Genomic DNA, 15,259 nt, shown 5'->3' with positions numbered 1-15,259 from the left:
GCAAACAAAAATGAAAGTAAGAGCTCAAATTTCTGTTCTGCCCCAAATTACTCAATCACATCTTTCCTGTTTGGTGCTGCTGTGTTAATGGGTAATCAGTCTACAAATAAAGTAGCTGAGTGCAGGTCGATTCGGACACTCTCACTGTGGTTTCTGTCACTTAAAGACACAAATGCCACTGATACCGTGTCCTGTCATGTATGTCAGGCCCATACTATGGATCTTTCTCTTCACCTCTGCCTGGGAGGGTGAGCATTTTAATTTTTGTGTTGCAGTTATTGTACATTTGGGTATCATGATGTCAAATTTGTATAGATCCAAATCACGGCAGTTTTTCCTTCTACCTTTTACATGTTTATGACCAACACTTTTACTGTTTGTGCTCCAGTGTCCCTGCAGGAGTATGAATATTACGATGAGACATATGAGGATCCGCAGCCTCTGAACTGCTCGACCACAGAGAGCATTAAAGGTGGACATGTCACCTACTCACAGGTAAAAATAATACATTGAATAATACAATCGATTTGGCAAACAGTAGAAAATGTAATCAAAGACCGTTTGATAATCAATGTTTTTTAAACAAAACAAAACAAACAAACATTCAAACAAAAACACACCGGACATTCTCTGGTTTCAGCTTTTCCAAAAAAAGGATTTGCTTTGCTACTATTTTTTATTTTTTAAATTGAATATCTTTTTGGCTTTTGGGTCAATTGTCAAATGTATTTGAAAATGTCATTTTTTAATTTTGCAATGGATGTTTTTCTTTTTTTCCCCTGATGTTTAAAAAAATACATGAATGATAATCAGTGGACGTAATTGTTGGTTGCAGCCGTACTGCACATCTTCATACATCTTATCTCACTCAGAGTGATGTGTTACAGAAAAGACTAAAAAAATCACATTTTACACCAAAGTGAACAATTTCTCCTTTAAGAGTGTTTATGTGCACTTGTCAGCTTTGCTGCCCTGATGTAGTTATTTCTTTGTTATAAAGACATATTTATAATAGTTCAATTTCAGTTAAAAGGCTAATGAAATATATGTTAAACACATTTCTATATATGTGAGTTATTTTTATGATTTATATATGCCATAATGTGCTGATTATAGCATAATACAAATAAATTTACATTTCTAAACACTTTGCATACCAGTTCTATACATTGTGGTATAGTGTTTCACCATATACATACTAGTGTAAAACACTGTAGCATAATGTACATAGGTTTTAGATTCTTATTTTTGTTCTTCTTATTTCCGCTTTCTTATTATTCTCTATGCTGTACATCAGAGCAACTGGCACAAGTTATATTTTTCTGATTTTAATTCTGAATCTAACCCAGGAGGGTCACTTTCAAATCATGATTAAAAAGGAACTAGAAGGTTAGAAAGTGAAACAAATCAAGCCTCTCTTTACTGTTACTTATTTTAGCCCCGAAAGTGACCATGTGTTTCCTGTGCAGGGAGGGCTGGAGGGCAGTGTGCTGACCTATCACTGTGGCTCGGGCCAATATCCTTACCCAGTCAGCTACAGGCTCTGCGACGCTGATGGGGAGTGGTCGCCTATGAGATTGACCAATGGCAGACTGGTATCACGGGCCACATGCAAAGGTAATAGTTTGGATGAAAATGCTTTCCATCTCACATGTACTGCAAAATACATATTAGTTCATAATCTTGTTGTCTCCTCTGCACCCTCTTCTCCTCATCCTCCATGCTTTTTTTTGTTTGTCCTCTCTCCTTCACCCAGACGTGCTGTGTCCGGCTCAGCTCCAGCTGGATCATGGTGACTTCTGGCCCAGGGACCAGTGGTCCCGTGTTGGGGAGATGCAGAGCTTCTCCTGCCAGGAAGGGTTCACCCTGTATGGGTCAGCCCAGAGGAACTGCACCGACTCTGGGGAGTGGACAGGAACCACTCCAGTCTGTGACAACCATGGTGAGGATGGATAACATTACAAACTATGCTTATGGTGTATAAATTATGTATTCGATTTAATAATGAGCAATGCATGTGTATATTTGTTCTTATATCAGTCAAAAGACAATAACTGCAAAAGATTTTAAAGCCTAGTTCATTAGGTGTATTAGAGCCTATGGTACAGTGAGCATGTACTGACTAAGCTCAAACTTACCGAGGTTTACGCATAGTGTAAAGAAGCTTATGATGAATACATATGAATAATCCCTGTAAAGAGATTTTATACATTAGTTTACCATGGTTACTGGGACACAAAGCAGGTCACATTTACTTTTAACTTTAGAATTCAGTGTTTCAAAGGCATAATGGATTTTTGATGTCTAAAAGGGACATTTTACCCTAAAATACATATTTTTCTTCCCACCTGTAGTGCTACTTATTTACATTCTTTACCTTGTCTGCTGTTGCTCTGCAGCTGATGACTGCAGTGACCCAGGGATCCCGCCAGGGGCCCAGCGGTCAGCAGGCCGGTTTCACACAGGGGAAAAGGTGATCTACTTGTGTCAGGCTGGTCTGAATCTGCTGGGGTCGGCTGAACGGGTTTGCCTGGAGAACAGGGAGTGGAGTGGTTCAACACCACGGTGCCAAGGTGCAGAGTGACGGTTTTTATACATACAAAGAGTGAACAGTTGTAATTCTGATATAAACTACAAATCGCTGATTTAGCTGTGCTGATATAGTTATCAAATGTGCACCTACAGTAATCGGGTCTCAAAACAGTACACAGTGACCTATTATGATGATGAAACATCCATATCTTCTGCTTTACTGCAGGCCCCAATACTTTTGACTCCCCCAGTGTTGTGGCAGCAGCCATGGCGGGATCACTTGCAGGAGTCATGGATGTTTTCTCACCAGACTCCAAAAGAAAAGGTGGGCATAACCTGTCTTCAGCATACTGACATTTTATCAGTGTTGCAGCACAAACATCAAGAAGTCTTCCATGCATGTGCATAAAGAGCAAATAGCTGAATTCATCTGCAAATTTTTTGTGCGTGAAAGGTGCAAGGGCGTCCTTTGGCCGAACCATCCGTGTGTCTGAAGGCAGTCGCATGAATGTCTACATTTTACTGGACACATCAGGAAGCATCAGAAAACAGGACTTTGAGTTATCCAGGAGTGCTACCATCGCTCTTATCAAAAAGGTCTGTGCCAAATGATGTCACCTAGTTCGATAGGAGATATGGGTGAAAGACAGTCCCCAGAAACAATAATCTTTGGGTGTGGGAAACCTATACGTATTCTTCATTTTCTTTCTAGTTAGACAGCTACGAGGTACAACTGAAGTTCCACGTGTTGTCATTTGCCAGCACGGTTATTGACATTGTGGACATTAGAGATGCAGATATAAGTGGAAGCATCGATGACGTTTTATGGAATCTGGAGCAGTTCGACTACCATAGTAAGGCTGAACTTATCTCTTTTTATCTCCTTAAGTGTGATATCCTCAGCTAACCCTGGATCATTTTATCAGTATATTAGCTAAATGTCTAATCTTTTACATCTATTCATCTGCAGGCCATGGAAGTAAGACAGGCACCAACCTCCACGCTGCCCTACACCGTGTCAATGAGATGATCAGCTTCCTTAAGCAAAACAGTGCCAAAAACCATTTTAATGAAACTCAGAACATCATTGTCATAGAAACAGACGGTAAAGACGTGACAGGGGAATGTCTCGCAAACTCACACTGAAAAAAACATTTATTGAGCATCTCCAGCTGATTTAAATCTTTTTCATCCCATCAGAGCTCTTTCACTGTTGAAAAGGGGAACATTACCTTGTGCATCTTTCTGTTTTTCTGCCTGCAGGTTACTCTAACACAGGCAAGAAGCCTAAGGTTGCCCTCGCCCACATCCGAAATATGCTGGGATACCAAGCCACATCCCTTGATCACACAGATGAAACAATGCTGGGTATCAAAATAAAAAATAAATTAAAAGATCTTATTAAACATTCCAATACACCATAGGCAGTATATATATACAGTTCAGAAGTGCCATCCTAAATCATGACTGCAGACAAAGTTTGTTTTGGTGCATTTTATGTGTGTTACAATAACTACCCGTTGTATGTATACAGTGTAAGTAATTTTGTATGTGATTTCAGATGTCTATGCATTTGGTGTTGGAGACCAAGTGAACAAAGACGAGCTGAACTCCTTAGCCTCAAAAAAACGTGATGAGCAGCATGTCTTCTTTTTGAAAGATTATGAAACACTGGGAGTGGTGTTTAACAGCATCATTAGTAAGTGATTGCTCTCAGCTCTAAAGTACAAAACCATGTGTTTCTTCTGATTTCAGCTGTCAAACTGGGCTGTATTAACCTATTTAAATTGGGGTGTGAGAGGTATACATGTTCTTTGACCCAATCCTCAAAGTTTTTTAGAAAATGAATAGCTAAACTGACCATTTTCGAGCATTTTGAATGGGGAAGAAATAGGGAAGATTACCAGTTGCCACTGGGAGAAACAAAAGTGATATCTTTTTTCCTGTTTTGGCAGTGCAGTGGCTGATGCACTTCCCTTCTGCTGTAAATAGAGCCTTTATTTCCCTTGAAGATCATACTAGGTGGCAGACAGAAGCGAGGCTTATAGGGAACTAATATACATGCTGATGTTGTCATTATTCTATTTCCATTATAATGCTATAACAGTCTACTTCACAATTATGACTTAAAGCAAAAAACTTGAAGAATGCAATGTGCATGCATATTTAAAGTTCATACTGCCATTTTGGTAACTAAAGTATATGCATTAAATGTTTCATGATGCAGGTGACAAGAGTGTGACAATGTGTGGGATAGCTCAAGAAAAGGCTGGGGAGGAGACAGCCTACATCAAACCCTGGCACGTCACTCTGGACACTCAAAGCTCAAAGGTCAGTTTACTACAATCATAATGGCGTTTTTTTGTTTGTTTGTTTTTTTTATCTTCATTGACAACCGTTTGATATTTTAAAGTGGAATGTCACATATTTACATTTACAGAAGGTGCCATGTGTTGGATCCATTGTGAGCCAGAACTGGGTGCTGACAGCTGCTCACTGCTTTGCCAGAGCGAGCACAGAAGTCCCTCGGCAGGTGCACATACGTCATGGTCAGTACAGGGAAATGATGTGGAAACGGAGATCATGCCACAGTAAAATACCATTAACCGTCTTGTTGACCTTACTGCCTTTTATGTTGAAATTACAAGCAGCTTCTTTGGTCCTCAGGGGAGGGCATGGTGGTTTCCAAGAAGGTGATCATGCACCCGAAGTACAACACCAGGGCACTCAAACACAGAAATGTATCGGAGTTCTACGACTACGATGTAGCTCTGGTTCAGGTGAACCAGAGTATCCCGCTCTCCTGGAAAGCAAGGTAAAACAGCCTAAAAATAAGATACTTAACTGTTTGACACAACGGTTACATCTAATAACCGAAGAGCTAAACTCAAGAGGCTGTCATGACCCTCCAAAAAGACCACATCAGTTGTATGTATTCAGCTGCTCATTGTTACCCATATTTATGTTTATTGTTTCTCTGTTATTGTTTGCCAATTCTAGTGGCTGAAGTTCTGATTAGTCGGCATAGAAAAGAGGTCAGGATGGACTCAAGATTAAAATTACACAAAAGTTTTTGACTTAGAGCTCGACATTTCAAACTTAATCTTAACATTTGGACTTTAAGCTTGACATTTCGACTTAAATCTCAACATTTAGACTTTTATCTCAACAACTGGACTTTGATCTTGAAATTTTGACTTAACTCTTGACATTTTGACATTAATCTTGACATCTTGACTTAAATCTCAACTTTTGGACTTTGATCTTGACATTTGAACTTTGATGTCAACATGTAGATCACTTGCCTCACACAGGTGATGTGGCTACATCACATAAACTACAAAAATACTTATTTTAGCCCAAATCTCAATCTTTTTCCGATCTAACCTAAGTAATTTTGTTGCTATGTTGCTCTCCTGCCAAAGGTAGGGGCGGTAATTTAGGGAACATTCCTGTGGTTCATGTGAGGGTTGGAACAAACAAACCATGTTATTAGGTTGGAGGACTTCATGAAAAAAAATTTGTTGTACAACAGATCTATTTGCTTGCCATGTACCGTACCAGCCAGCCGAGCCATGAAGAAAATCAACTCCACCTGTCTGCAGCACAGTATGTTATCTTTTGTCCATTACATATGCAAAGATTATTTCCAATATTATGCCAGAGACACTAAAAAAATCATTAATAAATTATCATATATTTTCAATAAAAATAATTTGTGTAAACAGGGAAGGAACTACTACCACACAAGGAGACTTCTGCCTTTTTCATCCATAAGAACTCAGATCGCAAAGAAACACATATTCACACAGACAGTCAGGTGAGAGGGCTGCTTTCACGCTGACACACAATAACGTTAACAAAAAAGGTTTTCAGTATGAAAATGTGGCACTGTAACTAATTTGCTGTCTGCAGCGGCCTAGCTGTGTGGAGAAGGCGAGACAAACGCTCAAAGAGCCGACCAATGTGACTCTGGATGAGTTAGTGCCTGAAAGATTGCTCTGTTCTGGGGGATCCTCAGGATACCAGGATGCCATCACCTGTCCGGGTTGGTTATCTGCATTTACTGTATCATGGACACAGTTTGACCAACATGGGATTCACAGGAGTTACATGTTGTCTTTTTTTCTGGTATAGGGGACTCTGGTGGATCCCTTTTTCTGGAAAAACGGAAGCGCTATTTTCAGGTCAGCAGGTTTCTTACTTAAAAAAAGGCCTCATTACACGAAGTGCCAAAAGCATCATACGGACATCTCTCCTGCTTTTTTCTCCAGGTGGGAGTTGTGAGCTGGGGCACAACAATCGTGTGTAACTCACCCGACCCAGCTCTGAAAGGCTTCAGCAGTGACAGGCCGCCTCCTGATGCTCGAGACTTTCATATCGACCTGTTCAAGATAATGCCGTGGCTGAAGCAGCATCTGGGCGAGGAGATCCAGTTCCTGCCTGAAGTCAACTGAAAACATCCCAAATCAGTAAGCTGAGAACTGCTTAGATTGAATGGAAATGTCTGTATTTTCACATCACTGTGTCTAAGTGACTAATTGGAACCAAATTTTTGAAACTGGTCAAGTAATGAGCAATAGTGCTGCAGCCAGCTAACAAGAAACTGTCTAAAATATAACCATCGCCTCGAATAGAGCCATTGAATAGCACCCTGGATGAAAAATGCCTAATTTCCCTTTAAACCACAATAACAATGGAGAATTCGATAGCGCTCATGCGAGAATAACGAGGAATAATTATAGCTGATCAGAAAAAATGGACAATAATGTCAAGTGTTTTCCAGAGTTTTATTGTCAGATTGAATATCATAGATATTGCAGTAAACTTACTTGTCAATGTGTGTAGCATAAAAAAGATTGTTCTTGTTTTAATACTGTATTCTTTCAAACTCAACATGTATAATTACTTCCTGAGACACACATATATTGGAAATCTAGCTGTGCATTCATGTGGAAATGTTGAGTTGCTTAATAAAACACTGTTTAAATGTGAGTCTAGTTAAGATTGACAGTCTCACTTTGTAGTTCAGATCATTAGCCATACAGTGTGCATTAAAGCTGCGACGTGCAAGCACTGTGCAGATGTCAACTCTGTGTGTGTTGCCATAACTGTTGGGTTGGATCTCGCACCTCAGCCGCTTCACTGGCTGTAATCTATATTTCTTCTCTATCGGTATAAATGTGAAAAAGGTGTTGAAAAGTCCACTGTCTAATCAGCCCTCAGAAAACTGACGGAAGAGGGTTTCTGATTGGCTGTCTTTGAAGTCCGGCACAAAGTGGATTTGGAGGATCTCGGAGAATCCCTCAGAAAGAGCCGGAGCCACAAAATGTTTCCTGTCCAGACAGAGAAAGCCAGATTACAGAGCTTTTACTGTCAGGAATTCAAAACTCAATGTGTAAGACATTTATTTATTGTAGTGACAAAAAAATAATACAACAGCAGTTTCTACATGTATTTAGTTTATGTTTCTTGGCACAAGAAAAGAATATGTATTATAACTGTAGTGGAAGTGGAAAGGCCAGTGTCACTCACTTGTAGCTGTGGAAAACCATGTCATTGACCTTGGCATGTTTGCGGTCTGATGGAGCCATCTCACGGAACTGGAAAGTACAATAACACATTAAAAAAACAAAAACACTTGTCATCACCAGCTGGGACAAAACAAACCAAAGAGTGACTGTGCGGATAAAAGAGAGTCGTACTCTGTTGTTGTGTTTGGCTTGCTCCAGAGAGGCCGAGAAGAGGAAACAGCGACTCGGCACTCCTGCTGCCTTAGCCACATCCACATATCTGGAAAGTACAAAAAGATTTGGTTACACAAACGGAGAGAAATGACTGTGCATAAAATCAGCAGGCAGAAACATATTCAGCCCACAGAGTATATTAACAGCAACATACAGTCAGTACCCTCATTACTGAATGCACCCATTCAGTAGTATTCCTTTTGAAAAAAGGCTAAAACTGTGGAAAGTAACACAGTCACCTGATACACTGCTGTGTTGGGATAAGGTTTTAAGGTACATAGGGCTTAACATGTACTCAAAATACTTCTAAAATAATTACATGGTGGCGACCATCTAGTGTGGCCAGGATCATGACATACAATAATAATACACACCATGAATGTGATTATATCATTAAATAATTATGATCATGCTCGTTTGGTTGGAAGAAAAATGCATTTTGGCTTTTCACAGAAAAATGGAAACACCAGCTGTATATTGTAATTATTACATTTGTAAAGTTGAGTGTGTATGCTTTAGTGGCATGTAGTGGTAGGCATGCAGTTGCAACACACTGAAACTTCTCCAATGTGCCACGCGTGTAGGAAACTACAGTGTGGGATGCAAAAGTGCAAACGGCCCTATCTAGAGCCAGTGTTTGCCTGTCTTGTATCAGTCTTCCCATGTTAAGAGTTTTCCCTGCACAGCTGTTCTGTTTTTAGTCTCATTTGATCCACCCTCACACCTTTGTTTGTTAGTAAATCCCTGTTTCCCTCCTGTTCACTGTGTCCACCGGCCTCAGCTGTGTGTCGTTGTCTTGATTAGTGCCCTCTGTGTATATATACCTGCAGGTTCTGCTTTGTTCATTTCATTTTGTCTGTAACTCTTGCTGTGATGTTACTCTGCTGTTATCCTCCTGCTGATCCTTCGTGCTGATCCTTCGTGCTGTTTTGCTCCTGTTTTCACCAGCGTTCTTCCCCGTGCTTCTGGTTTCTTTAAGTTTAGTTTTTTTTCTTTTGTGCTTCATGTGTACTTTGCGTTCTTGATTCCTGCTTGTTTGTTCAGCATTAAAGCTTGCGTTTCGTTTGCACGCTTGGCTGCTTCTTTGGTTCTGCATTTGGGTCCTCATCCAGCCTCACCCATGACATGTATAACATCCCTTATTTATCTATGACTCTGTCTATTGATGCTTTCTGAAACCTTTTTGCAAAAAGGTGTACCCCAGTGAAGTGGATCCTGAGTATGCATGAACTGAAACTGTCAAGGACACACACATACACACACACACAGAAATGCATGTAGATGTTGTAACAGTTTACCGTTTGCGCGACTCTGGGTCTGGGTTGGTGTTGTCCACGGCAACGCTGCGGCCCTCTTTTAGGGCGCGCTCACACGCCGACACACAGTTCTGCCATGAACCGAGTGTGTCCTGACACAAACATGAAAGTCAGAGAAGGGACCAATAAATGGGATATAAAAATAATAATGATTATCTATGAACGTGTTGGTGGTAACCAGCCCTAAGATACGATCTTTCAAAGACGTACAACTTCTGTATCAATATAAAGCAGGTTAGCAAACATCACGGTAAACCAAAATCTCAACTGTTGAGACAAAATGTATGAAACAAAATGTTCTGGGTGCATTTAAAAGTGGAGCCGGAGTGCTGTTCATTTAAGTCCACTCACCCTGTTGACGTACACGTAGCCTTTTGGAATAACGTGGGAGTGGAAGAAGGTGGATTTACCAGCTGTGCAGAAAGGAAGGAGAGAACAAGATCAGACTGGTGTTTATGGGAGGGGAACCCAAAAAAAGTGTTATATTATCCTCTGTCTCTTACATGCAGGAAAACCCACGGCAACAATGACTTCTGTCTTGCTGGAGGTGAGAGAGGCAGACGGCGGGTCGTACAGCTTCGCAGTGGGGTCAATCTTCCTCTAGAAGTTCAGATAAAAATAGAAACATTAACACAGACACAGACCACAATTTGTTCTTAGACAATATAGAAAAAAAATATGTTCATTGTACTTACAGGGTCAAAATTAGGCAGGCTGTAGGGGGCGCTCTTCCAGCCCAGGAAGAACTCCTCTGGGGTGTGGAACTGTAACCCAATATTCAGAGCAAACTACAAAAACAAGAACAAAGACAGGACAAAATTCTCATATTTGAACCATTTATGTGCACATTTCCCAAAAAAGAAATATTTCACCCACAAAATAATAAAGCCAAATCAAATCATTTGGATATCAATTTCTGTACACGCCTTATGAAGAAAACTTTGCTTCTCTTGCATGTCCCCATGGTGAAACGAGGGATCTAAAATTTTAGAAAATTCTTGATGAACTGAAGTCAAGTCATATTTAAAATACTTCCACACAAACAGAGATGGTGCACTAGCTGTTTGTTTATGAGACTCTTGATATGAAAGTGTTTAAATATTACAGTTTTAGCGAAAATGTATGATTGGCAGGTACTGAGTGTACCACTTTTAGATGAAAATGCAGGAAATGTGCAAGAGTTTGTAAACAAAATCTGAAAATCTAGCTGTTTTGATATGCTGTTGTTAAAAACACACCACTTTTATTCCAAATAACTTAGATTTTTCTTTGTTTTTGATTAATCATTCACTGTGGAGGCATGGGGGGATTTTATTTTGATTTTTTTTAACAAATTCAACATAACACAGGTGAGTGTTTGATATATTAATGAGCATGTGGGGAGGGTGTTCTTTAAAGCTTTTAATAAAAACTAACGAGTCCTTATTTGCATGACCTTTTTAATGACATAAAGTGTGGCACAAATAACATATCGAGGCAGGATGAGGAGGAGGAATCACACAAACCTGTTCAATCTAATTAAATGTTAGGTCTTACCAGTCTATCACTGCAGGAGAAATCCTTCTTTTTCCTCCCTGGAGCCCAGTTCTCTGGCCTCCCTGCAGCATCTGTGCACACAGGTAAAGACAGAAGCTGTGGGTGCGTGTTTGTGTGCATGTGTGCGCAATATTAAGATTTGCAGATTTTCCAAAGCTGGTTATTTTTGTTGCATTTCTGCACTTTGAAGAGGTTAAAGCAGGTTAATTTCTCTTTGTAGTTAGGTTTCATCCTCAGCTTCCTGTTGACTTCATAGTTCTATGGGTCTCGCATTAAGCATTAGGATTTCAAGTAATTGGATGAAAATGTTTATGTGTCCTTCTCTGTGACACCGTCTGATAACTGAGAACACATTGCCACCCACAGGATCTTTTATCACTATGGCAACAGCACTTCACACTCAACCTCACTCACCTCCGACATAAAAAGTCTGTGTTTTGTCAATAGTCACGCCATCATTTGCCTGAGTGAGAGAGACACACGCACAGACACTCACAGTTAAAACTGGATTGTTTATTGTCAAACATGCAAAGACACTGATGCTGTGAGGAGAGACAAAAGGGCGGCTGCTATGACTCAGCCAAATTAGCGTGCAGTAATTTATACTTTGAACTGTCCGTCCATGTGCAAATACTGTGTATCAGGTGTGGTTCTTAAATAACATGGGTGTGTGTTCATGTGACTACTGACATTTACCTTTTCACTCAAGTAATTCCACATTCCCACCACTGGTTTCCTATAGAGCCCAGGACCAGTCGCCACAAACACCTGAGACGCAGACATGGATGGGTTACAATCAGTTTTTCTGCAATAATTAGTTGAAAGATGAGCATTAACACCAAAAATGACCAACCTGCACAGGTAGCTTCAGGGTGGCGAGGATGTCTTCCACTTTAGACTTAAAGACTTCCGGTCTCAGTTTGCCTTTAGCGATCCCCATCTGGTTGGTGAAGAACACCACCTGCAGGAAAGAGAGCCAGGAAGGACTCAGAAATACAGTTCCAATATTTGCTTTCATCAGGCTTTCATCTTCCAAAAATTCACCGAACATCAACAATACTCCTCCTCACCTTGTATCCTTTCTTGAGCAAGCTGGCCAGTTTGGGCTGAATCTCAGGATACAGAATCCTGTCGATTGAAGACACAAACAGATAAATAAAAATGCGAATAACGATGTTTTGAGATAAACAGAGTAAAAGGTAATGTATAATAGTGCTGACATACTTCCAGTCATCTGGCGCTGTGGGAAAGACTTTGCCAGACTTGGTGGTGATGATGCAACCGTCTATGTCAAACCCAGCAATCTGGAGAACAATAACGAATCGAAATGTTGAGACATTAAAACATTTGCTGCATGGTCTCACCAAGAAATCATGTAAGGTGACAGAAGTAAACCCTGATACAGCACTTCTGTGTTTATATAAAAAACTACTGTTTCTCACTGCCATTTAGCAGACAGGTGGTTCTGTGATGTCACTTCTTCTTACCCAAACTCAATAACAGATATAAAAGCTGCAACCACTAGGTTAGACTAATCATTCATTTTATTATTATTATTATTATTATAAGCGTAAACTTCCGGGTCACCACAGAAGTGCCAAACTCAGTGCAGTTCCTCAAATGATCACACAAATTGGGGCTTTTAAACGGCAGTGGGGACGTCACGATACCTGCATTCGTTATTTTATACAGTCAAAAATACAGAAAGAAAAAAAAGCAACATGAGAAAAAATGCCCAAGAATATTGAAATTTGATGACTTTTTTACATAAAAAAAACACAACTGTAGCTTTAAATATTTATGCAATTCAACATATTTTATTGTGAGGCGTAAACGGGAATTGAAACAAATGACTTGATTACCAGGATGCTGTGTAATGACCCGGGACACAGAGGCAATAATGAACGAGTAAACAGCCGTTGTATTGAAACAGTTCCCACCTTGTCACTCCCTTTGACACCAGCGGCTGTGTAAAGCATCAGGTTGCTGATCTGCTGCCAGTTGCTCTTTAGGCAGCCCTTTGAAGAGGATGAGGATGATGAAGGCTGAGCGCTGTTACTCATCTCTGTCACAGACTTCTCTGCAAACTCCTGCAGCTGCCTCAGCTTTTCCTCTGCCAGTCTCTCCTCCTCATCATCCTCCTCTTCTTTCATCCGTCTGTCCGACGCCCCCTGGTTTTTTCTCCTGCGCTTCACCTCAGGGCTTCCGCTCTCTGGGCTCAGCTGTCTTTTAGATGACTTAACAGAAGAAAACAAATTATTATTTAATTTTTCAGTTGTTTGACTTTGTTGACACGTTACAGGAATAAGATACATGAAATAAAGCACTGAAATGGTTTTAAAACAATGGTTAAACAAATATAGTACCTTCATGGGAGAAGCAGAAAAGAAATCCTTTATACTGCGCTTGGGATTCGGACTCGACTGCGCCTCTTTCTCTTTCCCGTTTCTTCCTCCTTTCGTCTTATCTGTGGCTTTCAGTCCTGTCTGCGCAGCGCTGGAGGCCGTCCCATTTGAGCTCAGGGAGTAGTGTAATTTAAAAGGGTGGTTCTGGTTAACCAAGAAGAGGGTGCCTCCGTGGGTGAGTTTGCCAGACTGGTTGCGGCCCAGCTTCTCACCATCCAGGAAACTGGGATTGGGACCCAACTGTGCAAGAAAAGATGATATGAGTGAACATTGGACTGCAGCCTTTATACAGATACAGTGAGTTTATAGGATGTTAGGTAACCACGGCAGTAAAGAGAGAGGTGTGCTGATACTGTGATTGTGCTGTGCCCAATATAAACTCTGCCTGGTGTTTGTCGGGTGTGTCTTGTGTATTTTTCTAGTTTCACAGGGAGATTAAACGGCTTACGTGTGTGTTTTCATACCTGAGTAACAACCACATCCTGGTCTGCAAAGCAAGCCACCACCTTCACTGAAAGAAACACAGGAATTATTACCATGATATGTACTCACACACGCATTTTTATTATCTTTTAGAGCTGAAATTATTGGTTGACTAATCAATACTTTTAATCATAATTCAATAGTTTAAGTCACTTTTTCAAATTTGGTGCAGCATGCATAAATGGATTATTTTATTTTAGTGTCATGCCACCTAGTGGCCCATCCCCTTTAGGATTATATGACACGTCTACAACACAGAAAACAATAGTCCACAGTACATATTCTATTACATGAAAATAGCATCTGGTAGTGCTGGCCAAAAATCATTATTGATGCTAAACAACACATTCAAATATATATAAAAAACAAATATATAAGTAAATAAATAAATAAGTAAATGCATAAAAAAATTAAATTAAATGAATAAATAATTAAATAAATAAAATAAATAACTAAATACATAACCAACATAAAAAAATAAATAATTATAATAATAATAATAATAAATAGACTTTAAATAAAAACACCTGCACCAACAATGCTTCCTTCCTCATGTCCCAAGCTTTCTCTAAATAAGATGCTGGATTAAATGTTTAAACAGTTACTCAGTCACTGTGAGTCATCAATATTTATATTGATTATATTGTCTTTGTATTAATAAACCTCGCGAATCTTCCAATAAAAAGGACAATAAGGAACAAATTGATACATACTTTCTTTAAGGTCACAGCGACAAAATTAACGACTGAAATATGATCTTAAATCGCTGCTAAAACAGCTGCATAACGTCATGTGCTGCAAACTACAGGGGTCTCGCGGTCATTTTGTAAATAAATAGCCCACGTGTGCAGGATTTAGGGAACTCACTGGTGCATTTTTGAGTAACTGTTCCCTTACCCTGGTGTCTGGAGCATTTCTTGTCTGTGACCCCGGTGTCCGGACCCCGGCCCAGAATCACAGCCCGTCCGTCCTGCAGAGGGACCCGAGCTCCGGACGGGCTCACGAGCGTGCACGACATCTAAGCGGGCGACCACCAGCGCGAGACCTTTTCACTTTTTTAGTGTTTTTAAACGTCTCGCTGCATAAAACGATTAATCGACGCTCAAAAAGAAAACAGCTATCATAAAAATGGCTGCGTGTATTCTGAAAATGTAACGTTTCTGTTTCTGACTCAACTTTGAGTCTGAGTTTGTTGTTGTGATGCAGGAACAACAAACCGGAGGGGACCTGTTTCTCAGTG

The 15,259-nt window shown here is 40.1% G+C and overlaps 2 protein-coding genes across 2 annotated transcripts; one reads left to right on the top strand and one right to left on the bottom strand.

Annotated features, from left to right (window-relative positions):
- The first annotated feature begins 90 nt into the window (after positions 1-90).
- On the top strand, positions 91-7,527 carry LOC121942912 (complement C2). Its single transcript, XM_042486217.2, has 19 exons — positions 91-248; positions 389-495; positions 1,470-1,617; positions 1,757-1,942; positions 2,400-2,573; positions 2,759-2,857; positions 2,987-3,129; positions 3,245-3,386; positions 3,503-3,637; positions 3,796-3,900; positions 4,094-4,231; positions 4,760-4,863; positions 4,973-5,081; positions 5,200-5,347; positions 6,068-6,141; positions 6,261-6,352; positions 6,448-6,580; positions 6,670-6,719; positions 6,807-7,527. Exons 1-19 carry the CDS (start codon positions 173-175, stop codon positions 6,987-6,989), a joined length of 2,346 nt encoding a protein of 781 aa, XP_042342151.2. The 5' UTR covers positions 91-172; the 3' UTR covers positions 6,990-7,527.
- Positions 6,804-15,219, bottom strand: pnkp (polynucleotide kinase 3'-phosphatase). Its single transcript, XM_042486218.2, has 17 exons — positions 14,917-15,219; positions 14,001-14,047; positions 13,498-13,776; positions 13,072-13,368; positions 12,356-12,435; positions 12,202-12,259; positions 11,985-12,092; positions 11,828-11,899; positions 11,546-11,594; positions 11,132-11,202; positions 10,291-10,383; positions 10,099-10,195; positions 9,947-10,008; positions 9,578-9,687; positions 8,238-8,325; positions 8,068-8,135; positions 6,804-7,868 (listed from the first exon to the last, which is right to left on the bottom strand). Exons 1-17 carry the CDS (start codon positions 15,035-15,037, stop codon positions 7,748-7,750), a joined length of 1,821 nt encoding a protein of 606 aa, XP_042342152.2. The 5' UTR covers positions 15,038-15,219; the 3' UTR covers positions 6,804-7,747.
- Positions 15,220-15,259: the final 40 nt, after the last annotated feature.

The sequence above is a fragment of the Plectropomus leopardus genome, chromosome 6 (assembly GCF_026936395.1).
Source record: "Plectropomus leopardus strain MGB_pleo_1.0 chromosome 6, ASM2693639v1, whole genome shotgun sequence".
NCBI lineage: Eukaryota > Metazoa > Chordata > Actinopteri > Perciformes > Serranidae > Plectropomus > Plectropomus leopardus.
Note: the sequence above shows the minus strand (reverse complement) of the source record. Positions and strands in the feature narration are given on the sequence as shown.